Genomic DNA, 21,167 nt, shown 5'->3' with positions numbered 1-21,167 from the left:
TGTTTCAGCTTTGTTGCCTCTGCTCCTTTGTTGCTGTACAATGGGCAGCAGCGTTGTCGTGACGCAGAACCCGGCCAGCAGAGGGCGCTGTGGCGCCGGCAGTCAGGCAGACAAAAACTTTGATGTTGACACAGGAAGATGGAGACAAGACCTCCTTAAGTTATGGTCAGTGTGTGTGTGTGTGTGTGTGTGTGTGTGTGTGTGTGTGTGTGTGTGTGTGTGTGTGTGTGTGTGTGTGTGTGATTGCATCCCGTCCACTCACCTGAGAACAGACCCAGACCACTTATCAACATCCTGAAGCCGTCAGATCGACGGCCTCCAGAGGGACGGGTGGAGATTTGCATCATCAAGCTTTACACACACATGCAAACACACACACACACACACACACACACACACACACACACACACACACACACACACACACACACGCACGCACACACACCTCTGTATCTCTTTGTTATCTCACCACCGGCGTCATTCATCAGCCTCGTTATCGTGACGTCGTCACAAAATTCTGGAGCTTTAACTCCACCACAGCTTTAGTTTTATTCTGGTAGGGGGGGGGGGGGGGGGGGGGGGGGTAACAAGGTTGTTTGGGGCATTTGTGGTTTTTCAGGAGGTTTCTGGTTATTTTTAGGAGGTTTATGGGGTCTTTGGGTGTTTTAGAAGAGTTTTTTTGGAGTTTAGGGATTTTTTTTGGGTGGTTTGGGGTTTTTAGGAAGTTTTTTTTTTTCGGGGGGCATTTTGGGGATTTTAGGGGGTTGTTGGGGGTTGAGGAGGTTTTTGGGGGTTTGGATTTGTTCAGGTATGGGGGGGGAGGGGCGGGGGTTAGCCCCAAATTTGAAATGAAAAGCCCCTCCCTTTAAAGTGAGACCGGAAACAAGAGGAAAGGTTAAAGGTCACATGAGTTCAGTTCATTCAGGGCAACAGAAGAGGGGGGTTAGGGTTGTGTTGTGTTCGCTTCCTTTGAAAAGCAGCTGACGTTTCCCAGAGGAAGAGTTGGGTTGCTCTAACTGGTGGCTGTGGGACGCCACTGGGAGGGCTGGTATTCCCGGCTGTCAAGACACGGCGGTCCAGATATAGATATATTAATATTTTTCCATCACAAGAGGTTGAATTCATAATAAATCCCTCTGGCCCAGCAATCACAACTACAACACCATCACTGTTGCTATATATATATATATATATATATATATATATATATATATATATATATATATATATATATATATATATATATATATATATATACACACACACAAGGGGCAATTAATTACATTTTATTAAATTATCATTAAATTATTATATATATATAATTACATTTGACATATACATTTTTTAATGTATTTTATTTTATTATTTTTATTTTTATTTTTTTTGCGGGATCAGCTCTGGGATCAGCTCTGGGATCAGCTCTGGGATCAGCTCTGGGATCAGCTCTCTACGTCTACACCGTTGCTGTGGAGCCTAACAAAAGATTCCAGATCAGCCCTGCGGCGTCACCGCCTCCATTCCTCGACGTCAACGAGGACTCTGCCGCGCCGTGATTGGCCACGTCTATTGACGCCAAGGCGCTGACGCCGATTGGCCGAGACGCCCCGTCACTCAACCAAAAAAAACCCAACCAACCAATCACAGGCCGCGCTCGCTTCTTTGTTCCTCCTCGTTTCGGGTGCGTGACGCAGCGGGTCATGTGTTGTTTGTGCCCTGGCCCCGTAGAGATGTGTACAAGAGGGGGGGCGGGAGGAAGGGGGAGAGAGCGAGAGAGCGAGAGAGAGAGAGAGAGAGAGAGAGAGAAGCTAGCTAGATCCTCCCGATTATAGAAGCGCGAGCGCGGTCATGTTGCACGCGGCGGGATTTACTTCGTGATTAAGAAAAAAAAGAAGAAAAAAAAGTCCGCGCTTCCGGAACAGAAAAACCCACGCGAGGAGGACTACTTTGTCTTTCTTCATAACGGGAACAACGGAGCCGGTTTTCGGGGGGAGAAACCCGAGCCCCCCTCCTTCTCCACCACCACCTCCACCCTCCTCGAGCGAGTCCACGTTAGCTGGCCTAGCCGGACTCCCGGAAAGAAAAACACACACACACACTCACCGAGAATGGGGTCTAGGTCCAACCCGGATTAGCCTGCTAGCGGAGTGACCTTTGATTCCGTTCCCCCCGATGGCACATTTCACGAGCTACCAGGAGGGTAAAGCGGCGGTGCTGATGGTGGAGACGCAGCAGCGGGACGCGGGGACGAAAGCGGCGGCCGCGAACGGAGACGGCTCCGTCGGGGAACCCCCTTCTCCGGTAATTAATAGCGGCGGAGGAGGCGGCGGCGGCGCTGCTCGCTTCCATCAACATCTACCGCCCTGCAACCACCTCCATCAACTCCTCCACCACCACCCGCCGAAGGAGCAGCCGCATCACTATCCCGGGGAGAGCGTCGCTGAATCCCCGGTAAGGAGAGCCTCCCCCTCGCCGCTGAGCCAGGTGCAGCCCGCCGAGGACCCCGCCGCTTCCTCCGCCGCCGCTAGCGGTAGCATTAGCGGCGGCCATGTCTACGCGGCCGTTAGCGTCGCGACCGCGTCGGACGCCGTGGACGATATTCGCAAATGTGGCTACCTGAGGAAGCAGAAACACGGACACAAGAGGTTTTTCGTGCTGCGGGCCGCGAGCCACCTCGGGCCGAGCCGCTTGGAGTACTACGACAGCGAGAAGAAATTCAGGAGCAGCCTGCGCTCCGCTGCCGCCGCCGCTGCTGCGGCAGCGAACGCGAGCGGCGGCGTAGCGGCAGCCGCTTCGCCCCCGAAAAGGGTCATTTACCTGTACCAGTGCTTCACGGTGAACAAAAGGGCGGATTCCAAAAACAAACACCTCATCGCCCTCTACACCAAGGACGAGTACTTCGCCATCGTGGCCGAGAACGAGCAGGAGCAGGAGGACTGGTACGTGGCGGTGAGCGAGCTGATGAGCGAGGGCAAGAAGGGGCACGTGGATTCGGACGACCTGGACGACGGCTACGGGACTGTCACGCCCGGCACTGTGTTCAAAGAGGTGTGGCAGGTGAACGTGAAGCCCAAAGGACTGGGCCAGACTAAGAACCTCACGGGCGTGTACCGGCTCTGCCTCTCCACCAAGACGGTCCACCTGGTGAAGCTGAACTCGGAGACGCCGTGCGTGAACCTGCAGCTGATGAACATCCGGCGCTGCGGACACTCTGAGAGCTTCTTCTTCATCGAGGTGGGCCGCTCCTCCTCCATCGGGCCCGGCGAGATCTGGATGCAGGTGGACGACTCCGTCGTGGCGCAGAACATGCACGAGACCATCCTGGAGACCATGAAGGCCCTGAAGGCCTTCGCCGAGTTCCGGCCGCGCAGCAAGAGCCAGTCGTCGGGCTCCAACCCGATGCCGTTCATCACCACACGGCGCCACCTGGGCAACCTGCCGCCGAGCCAGACGGGGCTGCAGCGGCGGTCAAGGACGGAGTCCGTCGTCGGCACGCCGCCGTCGAGCAAGAGCTCGGGCGCCAGCGGCTACCGGTTCCGGACGTCCAGCGAGGGCGAGGGCACCATGAACCGGCCGTTCCGCTCCGCCACGGGGAGCCTGGTGCACCTCAACTCCACGCGGGCACACCACGGGCGCCAGGAAGGCGTCCCCGGCGGCGTCGGCGTCGCCACGGGGAACGCCGGCACGAGCACGGGCGGCGGGCGCTACGTCAGAGCCATCCCGGGGGCGGCGGCCACCTACCACGCCCGCTCCGCCTCACTGCCGGTGTCCCACTTCCCCTCCACCACCAGCCCGGTGAGCGTCTCCTCCAGCAGCGGTCACGGCTCCGTCTCTGACACGCTGACCCGCCCGTCGAGCGCCTCGATATGCGGCTCGCCGTCCGACGGCGGCTTCAACTCCTCAGACGAGTACGGCTCCAGCCCCGGCGACTTCCGGTACTTCCGGGTGCGGAGCAACACGCCGGACTCCCTCGGCAACACGCCGCCGATCAGAGAGGAGAACTGTCTGAACGACTACATGGCCATGGGCTGGAACCGGGAGGTCTTCGGCAGCGGCAGCGGCGGCGGCATCGACACACCGCGGGACGAGAGCACATCGACGATGGAGGACGAGCGCCTCTCTTCGGCGTCGTCGTCGTCGCTCAGGAGGAGAGCGCACTCCTTCACCAGGCAGCCCGGCGGCGGCGCGACCGGCGGCTCCGGGGTCGCGGTTTACCAGAAAATGACCCAGACGAACTTCTCGTTGGACGAGGGGTCGGACGGCGCGCTGCCGTTTGGTGGTGGGCTTCTGCGCGGCGGGCCGTCTTCCTCCTCTTCCTCGCTGCGCTCCGACTACAGCTCCTGTTCCGAGCACAGCCAGCAGAGCCGGCCCTCCACGCTCTCCCGGACGGAGGCCGGCGCTGGCGAGCGCCCGCCGCTCTCCTCCTCCGCTAAGGAAGACAGCGGCTACATGCCCATGCTGTGTGGCGTGGCGGCGTCGGCGCGGGACACGCCGCCCGACTACATGCCTATGCAACCCGGCTCTTACGCCCACCCTGTTTCCCATTCCCCTCAGTTTCACAGCCCAGCTTTAGGCCCCCGTTCCTCCGCCCACCACCACCAACAACAACAACAGCAACAACAACTCCCCCTTCAGTCCCAGTCCTCCACAGACTCCCACGGCTACATGATGATGCTCCCGGGTGGCGGCGGCTCCCCCTCCCCTAGCCAGGCCTCCCCCGGCCCTCACTGCAGCTCCGGCACGAGCGACAGCATAGCGGAGCGACCCGAGAACGGCGAATATATGGACATGTCGTACTGCGGCGGCGGCGATGCGGGGCGCAAGCTCTCGAACGAAGGGAGTGGCGGGTATTACGCACCCGGCACCCCCGAGGGCGCCCCGAAGTCTTACAGCCCTTATTTCTCCCTCCCTCGCTCCTACAAAGCTCCCGCCAGGGACGAGAGAGAGTACGGCGAGTACGTCCCCATGAGCTCGCCGGCCAAGCCCGTCTACTCGTCCGTCGCCACGGCCGCCATGTTGACGCCGGAGAAGAAGGGCGGCGGTGGGGCCTCGGCCCCGTCGCACCCGCCCCCGCCTTACGGGGCTCACCACGCGACGGCGGCGATGGCCGACCGGCGCGCGGCGAGGCCCAACCGCCTGCCTTTGGGCAGGAGGAGCTTCCACGGCCCGATGCGGGTCAGTGAGCCCTCCGGCGCCGCCATCGCCGCCTCATCTGAAAGGCCCTCCAGCCCCGGGGAGTACATCAACATCGAGTTCGGGGAGCACTACCCCCACCAGCAGCAGCCCCCCGCCTACCCGCTCTCGGCCCAAGACGAAGCGCTTTCCCTAGGCTCCCGCGACCACAGCCGCTCCCCTCACCAGGACTACATGAGCGTGGAGGCGGCGGCGGACCAACCGGGTAAAAACCAGTCGCCCAGACCCAGCCTCGTCGCCCCCTGGAACCCGCCCAGCTACATCCGACCCCTCACCAGCAACCCCGCGGCGCCGGCGTCCCCCGCCGCCGCCGGAGGTCACTGGAAGTCGATAAGCGACGACTACACGGACATGACGTTCGGCCTCGGCCGAGCGGAGAGGACGCAGACGAGCCCCACGGCCATGCTGCAGCACCTCTGCGTGGTCGAGGGTCGCTACGCCTCCTCCTCTTCCTCCTCCTCCGCCATCTCTCCCCCCCTCCCTCCGTCGAGCCCGGGGAGGGCGCCGCCGACGCAACAGCTGGAGCCCAAGGTGGTTCGCGCCGACCCCCAGGGCCGCAGGAGGCACAGCTCGGAGACCTTCTCCTCCACGTCCTCGTCTAATTCGACCCCCTCCGGTGGCGGTGGCGCGCCCGCCGCCTCCTCGTCGGCCAACCCGGCGCCCGCCAACGGCTCGTATCTGACGGAGGGTCAGGCTTCCAGGTGGGCCGGCTCGGCGTCGTTCGACAGCGCGTGGGTGTCCGTGGAGGGTGTCGGCGCCCTGCCGGCCGCCCACGCCCCGGTCAGAGCCACGGAAATGGGCGCATCCGGCGCCGGCGCCTCCTCCTCCTCGGGGGCCGGCGCCGGCAGGATGTGCCGGAACATGTCGGTGGGCTACCAGAACGGGCTGAACTACATCGCCCTGGAGCTGAGGGACGACGGGAGCGGCGCGGCGGCGGCGTCATCGGGGGTCACCGGAGGCGACGGCAGCGACGGGAACTCGACAACGACAACTTCGACGGCGCCGGAGAACGGAGCCTACGCCAGTATCGACTTCACCAAATCTGACTGCGTCACCACGACGCCCAAGGGTGAGTAAACGCATTTGTGTTTTCGCATTTTTGTTTTTTCCTTCCCGAGCGTCTCGCTTCCACGTGCGAGGAAAAGTGTTTGGAAAATCAAAAAATAACCCCTCGGAGCGGCGCGCTATTATTAGTCGCATTATATCAATTCGCAGCTCCTTCTAGTGAAATCTATTTCCGATGGAGCCGCTGTGATCTCCACGAGGCTTTTTGACGGCTAAAACTGTGCAGGAAGCGGCGGTTCATCTCGAGGTCGTGTGTGTTTGTGTGTGTGTGTGTGTGTGTGTGTGTATGTGTGTGTGTTTTAAGCAGACTGGCAGACAATTATCTCGCCGAATAACCAGGTTTATCTGAGGTCACATGTGGACTGATTTCCCCACAATCCCTAAAAAAAGAGGCCCTTGACTTCCTGTGTTTGTAGTGTCACGTGCCGCTGTTTTATCTCTGTGTGTGTGTGTGTGTGTGTGTGTGTGTGTGTGTGGAGACGGTGCAGATCAAGAGGGCGAGAGAGAGGGAAGAAGGATGTTTTGACAGGTTTGATTGCCTCCCCTTTTCTATTTCATCCACTTGTCTCCTCCCTGCTATTCCCTTGCTTCCTAACTGTGTGTGTGTGTGTGTGTGTGTGTGTGTTGAGCATGAGTCAGGATTCTCTGCAAACGCCGGCTGACTCATTTGTTTATCGCGGCGCTGACCGGAGATGAAAGTGTGAGAGAATATGTGGAGATCAACTGACACTCAAAGTGCTCGAGCGCATCCCTTTGTGTGTGTGTGTGTGTGTGTGTGTGTGTGTGTGTGTGTGTGTGTACTTTTTTGTTGTTAGCCGTTGCCAGCAGGTTTAATAAGTGTGTGTGTTCATGCAGTTCAAGGTAACATTCAGAAATGTTAATCCAAGCACACACAGTCTGCGTTGGATGTGTGTGTTGTTCTGCATCTAGGTGTGTGTGTGTGTGTGTGTGTGTGTGTGCTGAGTCACGGCAGGCAGCCCTTTGATGTGGCGCTGTAATTGCGGCGGCGGCGTGTCGAGGCACACAGCGGGGGGGAAACGCATCATCATGGCCCAGGAATGCACTTCCTCTCAGCTGCAGACGACACACCTGGATCCTTGACCCAGAGGAGGGAGGGAGGGAGGAAAGGAGGGATGAGAGAGGGAGAGAACGGGGGAGATGAGATACCAGATGAAGGAAGCACTCGCCGTAGAAACAAACTCGGAAAATCACCTTTTACGTTGAGTTTTTATGATTGATTAAAACCCTAAATTCTTTTTTTATATATGACAAAAAATGAACCACTTATAGTTAAAGGTGATATCTCTGTTAGTGTATAGCTTTGTAAGTTATTGTGCTTTTATATTCAGCTCAAAATAATGGTGGTTATTTCTGAGGCTAACGTGTCGCTAACGGCTAAACGCTACGATCTCTAAAAGTGTTGAAATACAAGCCGAAGAACTGATATGAAATAGAGAATAAATGACGTATAAAGCGTTAGAAATGGAGGGCAAGGTGTGGCGAGGGCATGAAGTCGTGTTTGGGAAGCTCAGGAGAGGAAGTAGTTGAAGCGGTGGGAACCACGAGGTGGTGTCGGGTTCTCCGGGTTCTCGCTCTGAGGAAGGAGTAAGATGCCCTTTCCTCCCTCGCTGCACCGCCGGGCCTCCGTCTATATTTACCGCTCTATTTGCAGACCCGGCGTTGGTTTCTGGGGCCGGTAACGGGACCCGGCTCTGAAATAGACAGGTATGCCCACAGATGTTAGAGTTATTACCCAGCATGCACCTGGACGCCGAGCCGTAAAACCCACAAATTGAATCTGCAGCTTTTTGTCATTTCAGCTTCTACGTCGTGAACATTTTCTTCTCGCGTGTTCGTAAAAACAAACAAAGTTGTGTACCTTTTTTCCTTTTGCCCAGGAAACAACAAGTAACGTGTACCTAGTATTTCACTATAGTTTCCTCAACATAACCAAGTACTTTTGTTGCCTAAACTTTACCTGATATTTTAAAATAGTTTCCTAAAAGTACATTTGTTCCCTAAACTTTACAAAGTATTTCACAATAGTTTACTCAAACCAACAAAGTGCTTTTGTTGCCTAAACTTTACTTTAGTTATAGAGAACTCATAAAATACTTTGTAAAGTTTAGCCAACAAAGTCATATTTTGCAAACAATTGTGAAATATTAAGTACTTTGGTTGCCTAAACTTTACTTAACATTACTTTACTTTGATATAATTATATATATTATTAAAGTTAAGTTTAGGCAACAGAAGTACTTTGTTCACGGTGTTGAAGGGGCTCCGGTCCTCCAGAATGTAGTTCGAGAAATGTACAAAACACCCAGAAAAGTGTCTTTACATGTTTTAAAGTCACCGTGTGTGTGTGTGTGTGTGTGTGTGTGTGTGTGTGTGTGTGTGTGTGTGTGTGTGTGTGTGTGTGTGTGTGTGTGTGTGTGTGTGTGTGTGTGTGTGTGTGTGTGTGTGTGTGGTCAGTTCAGGTCAGTCATTCGTGTCCTAAGAGACTTGTTTTGATCAAAGTCCACAACTGAACTGCAGAGAAACCCAAGAGACCTCAAACTGATCTCTCTCTGCTTTGTTTAAACAAATAAAGATCATTTCCTGTTGCTCCTTCACAATAAAAGTCTCCAAGCGACTCAACAATTAACTATAATACTCTCTGACATAACGGAGTCCAGAAAGAGAAACGCATAATTTAAATAAAATCATCAGGAAGTGAAGTGTTGCTCTGTTGCCTTGTCTCGGTTTGGGTTGCCAGGTTTGCCCTCATCCCCCTCAACGTGTGTGTGTGTCCGTCCCAGCATTCCAGCGGTGCCCCCCCTCAAAGCGTTGTGTTGTGTATTGTCGAGCGCTCATAGTCACGTCTCACAAAGCCCGTCGCTCTCGGTGGAATAACACAGCTGGACGTCGGCCATCGCCGAGGTCATTCAGGGTCGCCGGGCCGCACCAAAACAAGCCCCCCCCCCCCCTCCACCCCACCCGGGATAGAGGGGCAGGAAACTGTGTGTGTGTGTGTGTGTGTGTGTGTGTGTGTGTGTGTGTGCAAAGCTTACCGAGCTCGTTCACTTATTTACCGGGAAAACCAAGAGACGAGACGGTGCCTTTTATTTTGAAAGGGTGTCACATCCACAACCCTGTTCAACATTTGCTTTGTGCAGGTTGTTGTTGCTTTGTTTGTTTTATATTCTCAATATACATACATATATTTTTTTAGATATTTTATTAATGTGTTCATATACATGTATATATATATTTGTATTAATATATCTATTTTTTTAAATATATTTTTTAAATTTAACTTTTTTGCTTTTATTTTTTTTACAATTTACTTATGTTTTTTTGTATCATATATTGCCTTTTTGTTGTTGTCTTTGTGCGACTGACATCATCATTAAATCTCCTAATATCAAAAACGTGATATTTGTGCGTTGATGTTTTGAAGATTAACGTTCCTCTGTTTCCTGTTTCTCCTCTCAGACTGAACGACTAGAGGCTCCTCCTCTTCCTCCTCCTCATCACTTGACTCTGCCTGTGACCTCTGACCTCTTCAGACCCTCTGGATCCAGAAAACAACAACAACAACAACAACAAGATGACAACAGACGCTTGCAGTGTCTCATCTTCTCATTTTGTTTTGGTCTTTTTTATCTGCATCTCCTCGTCAGTTTGTGTCTAAAGTCACATGGATGCTGCTGCTGTCCATCAAACACCGGCCAGTGTGGGGGGGCGGGGTCATCTTCATCATCCTCATCCTCATCTTCATCAGGTGTTAAAAAGGGAGGCTGGCTGTTGCGCAACGGCATTACGGTACGAACTTGGAAAAATATTTTGTGTTGCGTTGAATTTAAAATATACATTTTAATCCTTTTTTTTATTATTTTACACCTTCCTCTTCCTCCCCTCATGCATAATTATTGCTCGACACGGTACTTTTTTATTTTATTTTTTTTTGCCGCTTCATCAAAGCGCATCCTGTAGCAACTCGTTGTTATTTATTCGTTGCAATAGGTACAAAATACATTTCATGTCTTTGTCTTTACTCTGAAAGTCGCTGTTTCTAAATTATGGGATGGCTACGAGCTGCGTACTGTCCCTTTAAATAATAACAATACAAAACAAACGGTTTAAAGTCGGTTCGGGAGTTCGGTTCTCTTTTCAGTTTTACCTCACAAGGACGTCGCACAGTTCAGGTTAGCGAGGGAGACACACACACACACACACACACACACACACACACACACACAATACTGTGAAAACCTTTTTTTTAAAAAGCACAAAGTACAAACATTGACTTGGGTTTAAACACTAAGATTGACGCAGACGCACACATGAAGTCTCTGCAAGTGAAGCGCACACACTCGCTCACATGTACACACACACACACACACACACACACACACACACACACACTCGCATGCATGCACACACACGTCATGAAGAGACGCATGTGGCCGTCATGCGCTCTCATAACGCACGCAGTCGGTCACGCAACTCGATTTAGGCGACGGAAACTCCAGTTGGCCGTTTGGGCTCCTGATGACACACACACACACACACACACACACACACACACGTACGCACTCGTATATAAATGCTACGGTTTTCAGCACTGACTGACGTAAAGAGGATTTTCCGTAACCTGAGCTGAAGCCCAGCTGGTCACAGCTGACCTAACACACACACACACACACACACACTCTCACTCACACACACACACACACACACACACACACACACACACACACACGTCTTTATTTAACATTTCTACTCGACACAAATTAAAAGACTGACGACTGAACACAGTTTACATTATTATTATTATTATCATTATTATTTTCATCTCATCTTCAGCCCACGTTTGTTTCCTCTTTTTATTATTTTTAATAGTTTGGACGGATGAAGGCCGTTTCTTTAAAGCGCCCCGCAGAGCCCAACATTTTAATTTATTTTTTATTATTAAATCATAAATATTCACAACCTGCACCGTCAGCTTTAATTTTTAATTCGTTTTTTTTGTTTTTTTTTGTTCGATTCAACGAATCCCGACGCTCTGAATTCTGTATATTTTATTTTGTGCGACCAAGAGATTAAACAACATTTATCTCCTGCACATTTTTTGTAATAATTAAAAACCTTTCGGGGCTCAATTTTATTTTTCCGCCGCGTCTTTTATTTAATTATTTTTTTGTGTCATGACTGAATTCATTTACACAATCTTTTATTTTTTTGGCAACAATTCAACCTCAAAAACAAACAAAAAAATGTCCTCAATGTTACAAATTCATAAATAAAATCAGCTGCTTTTCATTTTTCATTTGTTTTCGTAGAAATGAGGGAGAAGCTACGTAATATATAAATAAATATAACGGTACTGCATCCTTATGCAAACTTTCATTTCCTTCCTCTGATCTTTTGCTTTATTTTGTATTTTTAGTTTACGGGGAATCATATTTTTTTTTTTTTTTAATGTAAAATCTTGTTTTTACTGCGAAACGAAGCGACACACGGCTAGTATTTTGTTTTTTTAAGAGTACATAGGCATTTTGCAGTTATTTGTATAAAGAAATGGGCGACGACCTCTTGCCTAATGTTTATTTTTTTGTAACTATATTACAGTTTATTTGCTGCTGTGTAGTAACGGTGAACGATTGGTCGATGAAGACGATAGGCCCCGCCCCCCTCGTCCCATTGGAGGATTTAAAAGATGCTTTTTTTTTTCCCGTGTTTTATTTTTGTTTCCAAGTTTGATGCTGTTGTTCATTAGCTTTACAGGAAAGGGTTAAAGTAGAAGAGACGGCGTCTGTCTCCTTCCTGTCTGCTTTATTTTTCAGAAGAAGAAAAAGTAAAATGGTGGAAATCCTCCTTCTGTAAATAAGGAAAACTCAAGTTGTCGCTTTCCTTTCTTCATGTAATGACACACACACACGATGTTGTGTTACTTCCCTTGTTTTCCTGGAGGGAAAGGGGGGATGAAGGTACTTTGAGCATCGGCATAGTGTTTATATTTATCAAAAACTTTTTTGCTTTGGATAGAGCTATTGCAATAAAATGTGTTCATGTAACCGCGTCGCTGCCTCCGTTTCTTTCAGGGGAGGGAAGTACACAAAGTACACTTTAGAGGTATTTGCACTGTACTCGCAGCTTCATACTCCTACATCAAATACACATTGAGTATTGCACTTTTCACTGTATCTCAGAGGTACACGTTGTACGAATCAAGCGCTCCCTCTCGGTCCTGAATCACGTGACGGCGTCTCAAAGTCCAAAACAACAGCGAGTTGAGTCACGAGGTCAGAGAAGAACCTTTGGGTTCTCCAGGTGTTGTTCTGGTTCTGCTGCAGAACAACACACACACACACACACACACTGCAGTCTGCAGACTTATTTACTTCATTATTTATTATGCATTTTATACATTAACTTGCAGATAAAAAAAGTTTGCAACATTGTTTTTTTGACGAATTTTCAAGCTAAAGAAATACTAAAAAATACAAGAAAAAATAGATATGTACGTCTGGGATGTAGTGAAGTAAAAAGTACAATATGTACCTCTGAGATGGAGTACTTAGGGTACTTTCCATTCCTATAAAACTGCTGTTCTACCTGTAACGCCCTCCATATTTTATTCGTGCTGTACGTTGAGTTATTGTCCGAAAGCTGAAAGACGTTTTCTTTGTGGGAGATCTTAAACTGGTCGTGTCCCATAAGTCCCAGTTGACCTCTCTAACTGGAGAGTGTGTGTGTGTGTGTGTGTGTGTGTGTACACATCCTTTACTCATCACACAATTTAGGCGCCTCTAAAACCTTTTCAAAACTCTCAGAAGTCCCTTTGAAGTCACGGCCGCCGGCGTCTTCACCGGCAGCTTTTTTCAGCTTCGACCAAATCCAACATGGCCGCCGCCGTTCATTAACAAATACCTGCTGACGGATCCGACCTCCCGGAGGGATACGGCGATGATGATGAAGCGTTTGGGCATCTCAAACCGGCAGCATGTGACCCCGATAGAGTTCCACTCGCTGACGGACGAGCCGGTGGGCCCGCGAGTAGTGGAACTCGAGCCACCGGCCCGTTGGGGACGTGCGCCGTTAGCTAGAGTTTCAAAACAACGCTCGGTACGTGTTTACCGGGGGTCCGAAATGCCATCTGCTGTACGCGGCTTTTTCAACATCCTCGGAAGTTTCCTAATTAGGTAGCGAAGAGCGAGAGCGCTCGTAAGAGTCTCTCTGGATAAAATGTACAACCTGATTGTTACCGCTAGCCGACAAACGCGGTCGGTTTTAAGCCGCCGCTACTACCTCCGGTGGTTGTCTCCGCTATAGCCAGCTAGCGCTGCAGCTGGCTGCCCACGTCCCCGCTGCCCGAGGCGGGCTTCGGTGGTTGTCAAGGAGCTAGTGGGGAGCTAGCAGCAACGCTAGCTGGCTATAGCGGAGACAACCACCGACGGTAGTAGCGGCTTATGATCTGACTTTTACGGTACAAACTACTCTGGGAACTTTTTGGAGCTTTTCAAAAAAAGCTCTAAAAAGCTAGCAGCAGCGCTAGCTAGCTACAGCAGGGACGCTAGCGGGGACAACCACCAAAAGTAGCAGCGGCTTAAAACCCGACTTTTACAATACAAACTAGTCTCTGAACTAGCAGCAGCGCTAGCTGGCTAAAACAGGCACGCGGGCAGCAGCAGCGCTAGCTGGCGCCTGCGGGGAGCTAGCGAGGACAACCACCAAAAGTAGTCGCGGTTTATAAACCGACTTTTACAGGAAACATCGGAGCTTTTTTGGAGCTTTCCAACAATCGTCCCAAAGACAATGCTGGGGTGGGAAATGGGTAAATTGGTACAATAAACTTCTGTGATAGATTTGAATTATGAAGTCGTTCCGGAGGGGCGTCTTCTGGCTTTTGGGAACATGTTCACTGTTTTTTCGTGGTGTTTTTTGGGGGGTTGCGGTTGGGATGGGCGGTCCTGACACCGAGGAACCCGCCGGCCGCCACCGGCATCGTGACGTAGCGCTTTGTGTGTTGTCGCGCGTCTCTTTGTGCGACGGTCGGAAGCCGAGTGACAAAAGATCAGCGCGTCTTTCCAGGATCAAGCTGACACTTAGCTGTAAATAGCTTAGCGAGAGAGAGAGATAGAGATAGAGATAGAGAGAGAGAGACCACCTCACCTCTAGCGCTCTGCCGCTCAGCCGGTGAGCCACCAGGAAGTAGATTAGTCCAGAAAGTCTGCAGCTCAGGAGGCGAAACAATGCAGCGAAATCTGGAAAGATTTCATGTTTCTGCATCAACACATGAGAACATTTAATCATGTTTAAAATCAAATGCAGCAAACTAACCTATATGACGTCAAAACCTTATATTTGTTCATTACATATCAACTCTTTTTCTCAAAACTAAAAAAATACAATTTAAATACGGCAGTAGACTCTTTTTAGGAACAAAACTTTTCTATCCTGCAGTTTTTTTATTTAAAAAAATAATTGCACCAAATACAGACCAAAATGACAAAAATATAAAGAAAATGCATGACCCATCTGAAGGGATAACTGTTAATCTATGGAGGCATTAATGTTAAAGTTTATATGTTAACTCTGTAAACGCTGCAGTATATATTAATGCATTGCAACGTGCAAAAATAATGACAACTTTTTCATGTTTGTAGGTTTTCTGTGATGTCATGCTGCCCTCTGCTGGTCACTGACTGCATTGGGAAGAATTTGACTTCAACTTGAGTCCTCGTGGCACAAAACATAATGAAATGTAATTTATCTTCAGAATAAAGGATCCAGGATTCATCAGAACAAAACAAATATGAAAAAGGAGCCGGTGAAGTTTAAAAGAATCCGTTTTATTTCCAGCTCCAGGAGCCGGAGCAGCAAGTCTTTATTCCATTATTCCACACAGGTCACGGCTTCAAGAGAGAAACAATAAACAAAACGCTTGTAAACTTGTTCATGAAAAGTCATGGTCAGAAACTCTTTGTTGGTTTTGATCGAAGGGCAGAAAACAAACTTCTTTTGGGGCGACAGGACATCAAATACTGAGTTTTACCAGCTGAGGAAACTTTATTGACCTTAATGGTTAAAATGTTTTAACCACATAAACACAAACACAAACTTTATTTAACTTCCATTTGTTTATTATTTAAACAATATTTCAAATATTTGTATATTCCTTCTTTGGTTGATGTTTTTTTTGGGATTAGCTACCAATTCTTGAAAGTTCTGATTAAAAAAAGGATGTGTGACAATCAGGAGCCACTTGTAGCTCATTGTCGTCGTTCATTTGAGCCTCTTGTTCGTACACACATTCCTTCTGTCAAGGAAAACAGATAAACGGGGTGCGCTTGTTTTGTTTCGGCTGACGGCCGGTGAACAAGCGCACCCCGAGGAGCGACGATACAAAAAAACTGAAAACAAAAAAAACAGATGAACTGCATTTCTTAGTTAAAGAAGTAAGCGAAGTACCATGAACCATGAACCCTGAACCCTGAACCATGAACCATGAACCATGAACCATGAACCATGAACCATGAACCATGACACCCAGCTGGGCTCAAAACATTTAGTTTTTCATGTTTTTAGATGATTTAAGAGCCTCGAGGGACTGTAGCAGCTTCAGGTTTTACACAAAAGGCAAAAGAAGCTTTTTCCTGTTTAATTTAGAGCACAAATGTTAAATCCTTCATGCAACTCAAACAACAACCATGTCTCTTTTACACGAGCAAATTTCTTGTTTTTTAAGTAAATTATCTCCAAATCTTTGCTCTCAATTAAAAAAATTGCTCTCTCAAAAAAAAAACCTCTCAGAACTCAAAATTGCTCTAAAACAAAACACTAACAAAAATTGCTCTAAAAAAAAAAATTCTCAAAAAAAAAAAAAAAAAACGCTCTTAGAACAAAAAATTTGCTCTAAAAAAAAGACAAAAAAAAAATCTTTTTTGAGAGAAATTTTTTTTTGAGAGAATTTTTTATTTTTCTTTAGAGCAAATTTTAGTTTTGAGATCATTTTTATTTTATGTAAATTTTTTTTAAATTGAGAGCAAAGATTTGGAGATAATTTACTTACAAACAAGACATTTGCTCGTGTAAAAAAGACTCATCTCTACCTTCAGTCAAACTTTGTTTTGTTCGATCCAGATCGCGACAGAAAACACAGAAAAAAAATAAAAACGCAGTAACTTTCCCTTCATTAAAATTGCACATCATCGATATAAAATATGAACCTTCTTATGTACAAATAAAAGAAACCTGGGCGAGGACGCACACCACCGATCAGATGTCCTTATTTTTCAAAGTAAAGCGCTGACTTTAAATGAAGTTAACATGAAAATCATCAGAAATACTCTCTCCATTGTTAATGTGGTAAAAGACTGTTCGAGGTGTAAATGTGTTAAAATAGACTTTTCAGTAAGTATCAGTAACTTGTTTCTACAACTAGAACAAAAGGCAGATCACTTCACGTGATTCAAGAGGAAAAGGTGTTTTCAGAGGAATCAGGTGACCTCGTCTCCCGACTGGCAGCTGTTCTGGTTTTGTAGCATCTGAGGAACATTTGTCAACACTTTTGTTGGAAATGGATAGTTTTCTAAATCCACTGAAGTCATAGTGTTGGGCCCAGGTAAAACACAATAACTACACACACACATGAACACACACACGGGGTGAAGTTGTCTTTGCGTCTGCAAGAAGAAACCTCCTCAGCGCGAGTGTCTCACGATCACGTGAAGTGTTTTAAGACGTAACAATGCAACACAAACTCAACGTGTGCTAGAAACTGTTTGCCAATCAATGTTGTTTTGTTGTAAGGTGCTTTTATTTTGAAGGCGAAAAATATGGTTAAACCGGACGTCGACGTTGGCCGTTTAACGGCTAAAATTAAGTTTTTAACGGTCAATTCTGAACATATAAAAAACGGTTCATCACTCCCTGAAGAGGAACAAGCTCTCATGTTGGTTTTTTGTAATGAAGTTGGTTTTTAAAAGGAATAAAACACATTTAAAAACCATCAATCAGAGGAGTACGCTGCAACAAATACTGGCAAAAAAATGAAAAACTAACTTCTGTGTCCATCATATTAGATTATTGAAACCAACGGATTGATCGTTTTGTCTGTAAAATGTCCGAAAACAGCTAAAAACCTGAAGTGTATTTCTAAAAGACGTTATGTCCGTAACAGACGGGTCACTGACTCCAGTTTCAGTCGCCATCGTTTTGAAGTACACCAGTAAACGCAAAAAAAACCTCTAATCATGCTTAAAGCGTGACCCTCAAAGTGTTTTCCACACTCGACACTTCATCAACGTTCCTGCAACAGCAGCAAAGACGAGTCCACCCAGAAGAACCAAAACAGTTATTTGGTGGAGAAATCTCCACGGAATAGTTAGAACCAATAAATAAGTAAAAAATCAACCCTTCACTGAGATTTAGCAGAATACTGAGAAGTGTACTCTGAGTGTGTGTATTAGTACTACAACCTCAACACGGTTTAGTTGGTTAACACATTAAACTGAGTTGCACTGAAGGAATCTCTTTGAGGACGTTCTCCTTTGGTAGAACCTTTCTTAAAGCTTCCACCTGGAAGGCTTTCATGGTTTTCTACTTGGAATCAAACGTCTGTGAAAGGTTCCAACGAGAACCCCGCATGAAAGGTTCTGCAGGGAACCCTTCAAGTGCTTCATGGTTCCACCCAGAACCCTCTAGAGATTCCATAGAGGACCTTTCCGTCTTCTAAGGGTGCTAACAAGATCTCACCAAGGAGGTTCTCCCAAGAACCTTTTCCTATTCCAAAGGCTTCATCTGGAACCTACCAAGGAGGTTCTCCCAAGAACCTTTTCCTATTCCAAAGGCTTCATCTGGAACCTACCAAGGAGGTTCTCCCAAGAACCTTTTCCTATTCCAAAGGTTTCATCTGGAACCTACCAAGGAGGTTCTCCCAAGAACCTTTTCCTATTCCAAAGGTTTCATCTGGAACCCACCAAGGAGGTTCTCCCAAGAACCTTTTCCTATTCCAAAGGCTTCATCTGGAACCCACCAAGGAGGTTCTCCCAAGAACCTTTTCCTATTCCAAAGGCTTCATCTGGAACCCACCAAGGAGGTTCTCCCATTTTTATATTCTAGAGGGCTTACCTGGAACCCACCCAGGGTTCCTCATGGTTCTCCTAAAGGGACGGGGTTGATCAAATACCAGCAGCTTTGGTGAATAATCCTCGTTAAACCCCGACATGCAAACGCAATAATCCCCCAAAAAAAGGCGGGTAGTTGACGGATCGGATCGTCGGAGTTCTTCCATCGCGACGGGAAAGAGACACGAAGAGTCTGAACGCTTTCAGGGCCCGGGGGATAAAGTCACTCATTCATTCACTCATTCATTCACACACACACACACACACACAACCTTTCCTCGGCCTCACATCAGACGTTGTAGTCGGGCAGCGCCGAGTAGGAGATGCCGCCGACCGACGGAGGGCTGGAGTGGAGGGGAAGCAGCCAGCAGAAGACCGAACCTGGGGAGATTAAAACAGACGGAACGACGGTTTTAGATCTGAAATGAACCAATATTCTTTAATCCCTGTGGATTATTTTCAGCTTTGGGACCCAACGGTGCCTCATTGTTCAGAGAGCTGAGATTGTTCTGCAATTTTTAAGTATTACATGAGTATATATCATAGGCAAGTGCCTTTAAAAAGGTGAATTTAAGAAATCATGTAAAGTCGAAAAAAGGCCTAAAACCCTGAAGGGTTAAAGAGCTTCATTTCAGCGGAAAAACATATTTAGTTGTGTTTTTGATGGATTAATATTGAGTGAAAGTATTTGACGAGCATTAGCGTATTGAAAAGCTAACAATCATGAACTGTACGTTGAAAACAGTGAAGTTTAGCTACGTTACGATGCTTTTATGTTTCGCAACTGTAGCATGAAACCATGGTGGACCAGCAAGCTAACTTGCAAGCTAACTAGCGAGCTAACTATCAACGATCAAGCCCCTAAATGAGTAAAATGTAGCATGTTGATGCTTCACCCACCAGGTTTTGTGAGACGATGATGATTTTCTTTCTTTATTCTGATAACAGCTTCAAATATTAGAGGACGGACACAAACCCACCTCTTCCGAAGACCTCGCGCAGCAGAGCCAGCTTGGGCTTGCGGGTGTGTGTGGGCGGGTGAGGCAGCTGAGAGGAGGAGGAGGACGACGAAGACGAGGAGCCTCTGTCCTTGATCATCAGTCTGTTCTTCATCTGCTCGATGGGAGTCTCGTCTGTGATTATGGAGACCAACTGGAGGGAAGAAATATGCTTGTTTATAAATACATACAGATACACACACACGGTGCATGAGGAGAAGCACAAAGTGAAGTACTTTGTAGTGTAGTACAGTACTGCTGTTTGCGTGTACCTGATCGTAGACGATGACCATGACGAACACGCCGAACAGCACCGACTCCACCAGGAGGATGATGTAGTGGGCGCTGCGAGAGGAGGAAGCAACGGACCGATCAGAACCGCTGACGGGCTGAACAACACAAACGCACAAACGCACACAAACTCACACAATCAGGTGCTTGCCGGGCGTCTCCTCCGCTTCTTTCTCCGCGTCGCCATCCCTCTCGTTCCTGATGCGCCACACCCAGGACGACACCACCAGCCCCATGGAGTACAGGCAGGCCAGGCCTGCACGGACAGACGCACAGCACTCACTCACAAGACCTGAGCATCAGCTCCTGGAAGACGAGCCTCCACCTCAAGCCACTGCAAGGAACTTTAATCTATAAATATATATACATGTATATATAATATATACTTATATATATATTATATATTTAGTGTAATTCGGTTTACTCACCAGTGTAGAACAGAAACTGGATGAAATATTTCTGGTTGAGTTCTCCGACACAGTTATTGATCCTAAAACAAATAAAGAAATGGATGAGGAGGAGGAAGAGGAGGAGGAGGAAGAGGAGGAGTTGTGCGTCCCTCACCAGGGACAGTGGTGGTCCATGCGGCGTATACACCTCTGACAGACGCGGCAGTGGTGCGCTCTGGGAGGTCTGTATGTTTCACAGCGGTTGCAGACGGACCAGCCTTCACAGCCCTGCAACACACACACACACACACACACACACATAGAGAAAACAGAGAAAAAAATAGTAATCTGATTCTTTAGCGGCATAAAAAGCATAAAATTGAAGCTCTTGTTGCAACTTTTACGACATCCATCTCCCAATATGATCAACGCAGAACAACAGACGCAGCTTTCGGTCTTTTCACCGTCGCTTCAGACACCATAAGTACATAATAACAAGCCCCGCCAGCAGAGGTAAGTACAGCTGCCGAGGTGTAAATACAGAGACGCCGTGAGATAAATACACAGCTGGTAAGACGATGATTATAATCTGAAGAGGACCGCTCTCTATTATCAGCCTTTAACTGTTGAACTCCTCACAAAAACACGTCCAAGGTGGAAAAGTCCACTTTAATTCTCGGTTGTGAACTCTCTGACGTGCGCGTTGTCTTTGGCGGCCCCTGTGGCGGGAAACGGTAAGTGCAGGTGAGTCTTTAGAGCTCAATATAACGAGTTTAGTCTCCAAACAAAGGAACAAAACATCATTGTCAGCCTTCCCAAAGAGAAAATCCTCACATTAGTACGATCAAAGAGGTTTGCCATTTCTTTTCAAAATAAATATATATTTGTTTCTTCTTTTTTGTGATTGACGTCATCATAACTGTTATTCTGCTATTAAGAATGTTTGACGCCTCTCTATTCTAGTCACGCTGGTGTTGTTTCCATAGGGATGCAGGACTCTTTCATGCATTGCAGTGAAAATCAAGGCCACAGAGAGAAACTGCCTCTCAGTTTGTTGGTAGCTTCGTCCGTATCGACGCAGACGACGTGTGAAACCAGAAGATTTAAAACATGGAGAC

General features: G+C 48.0%; 2 protein-coding genes across 2 annotated transcripts in view; one reads left to right on the top strand and one right to left on the bottom strand.

The window, feature by feature from the left end:
- Positions 1–1,753: 1,753 nt before the first annotated feature.
- On the top strand, positions 1,754–12,317 carry LOC137792118 (insulin receptor substrate 2-A). Its single transcript, XM_068587594.1, has 2 exons — positions 1,754–6,259; positions 9,733–12,317. Exons 1-2 carry the CDS (start codon positions 2,170–2,172, stop codon positions 9,735–9,737), a joined length of 4,095 nt encoding a protein of 1,364 aa, XP_068443695.1. The 5' UTR covers positions 1,754–2,169; the 3' UTR covers positions 9,738–12,317.
- Positions 12,318–16,280: 3,963 nt separating this feature from the next.
- The window catches only part of zgc:77880 (zf-DHHC domain-containing protein), a 6,275-nt gene continuing 1,388 nt past the window's right edge, over positions 16,281–21,167 (bottom strand). The window contains exons 4-9 of the mRNA XM_068587194.1: positions 20,225–20,337; positions 20,089–20,150; positions 19,796–19,916; positions 19,642–19,714; positions 19,352–19,523; positions 16,281–18,752 (exon numbers count right to left, since the gene is read on the bottom strand). Of these exons, the coding sequence (XP_068443295.1) occupies positions 18,661–18,752; positions 19,352–19,523; positions 19,642–19,714; positions 19,796–19,916; positions 20,089–20,150; positions 20,225–20,337 (633 nt within the window). The 3' untranslated portion in view covers positions 16,281–18,660. The remainder of the gene's footprint in view (positions 18,753–19,351; positions 19,524–19,641; positions 19,715–19,795; positions 19,917–20,088; positions 20,151–20,224; positions 20,338–21,167) is intronic.

Source organism: Clinocottus analis, unplaced genomic scaffold (assembly GCF_023055335.1).
Source record: "Clinocottus analis isolate CAN_PGR_092001 unplaced genomic scaffold, fCliAna1.0.p SCAF_21, whole genome shotgun sequence".
Taxonomy (NCBI): Eukaryota; Metazoa; Chordata; class Actinopteri; order Perciformes; family Cottidae; genus Clinocottus; species Clinocottus analis.
This window is presented reverse-complemented; position numbering and strand designations above follow the sequence as displayed.

Bases quoted from the DNA above. Each gene is read 5' to 3' on its own strand.
- LOC137792118 (XM_068587594.1), top strand. From the start codon at position 2,170: ATGGCACATTTCACGAGCTACCAGGAGGGTAAAGCGGCGGTGCTGATG.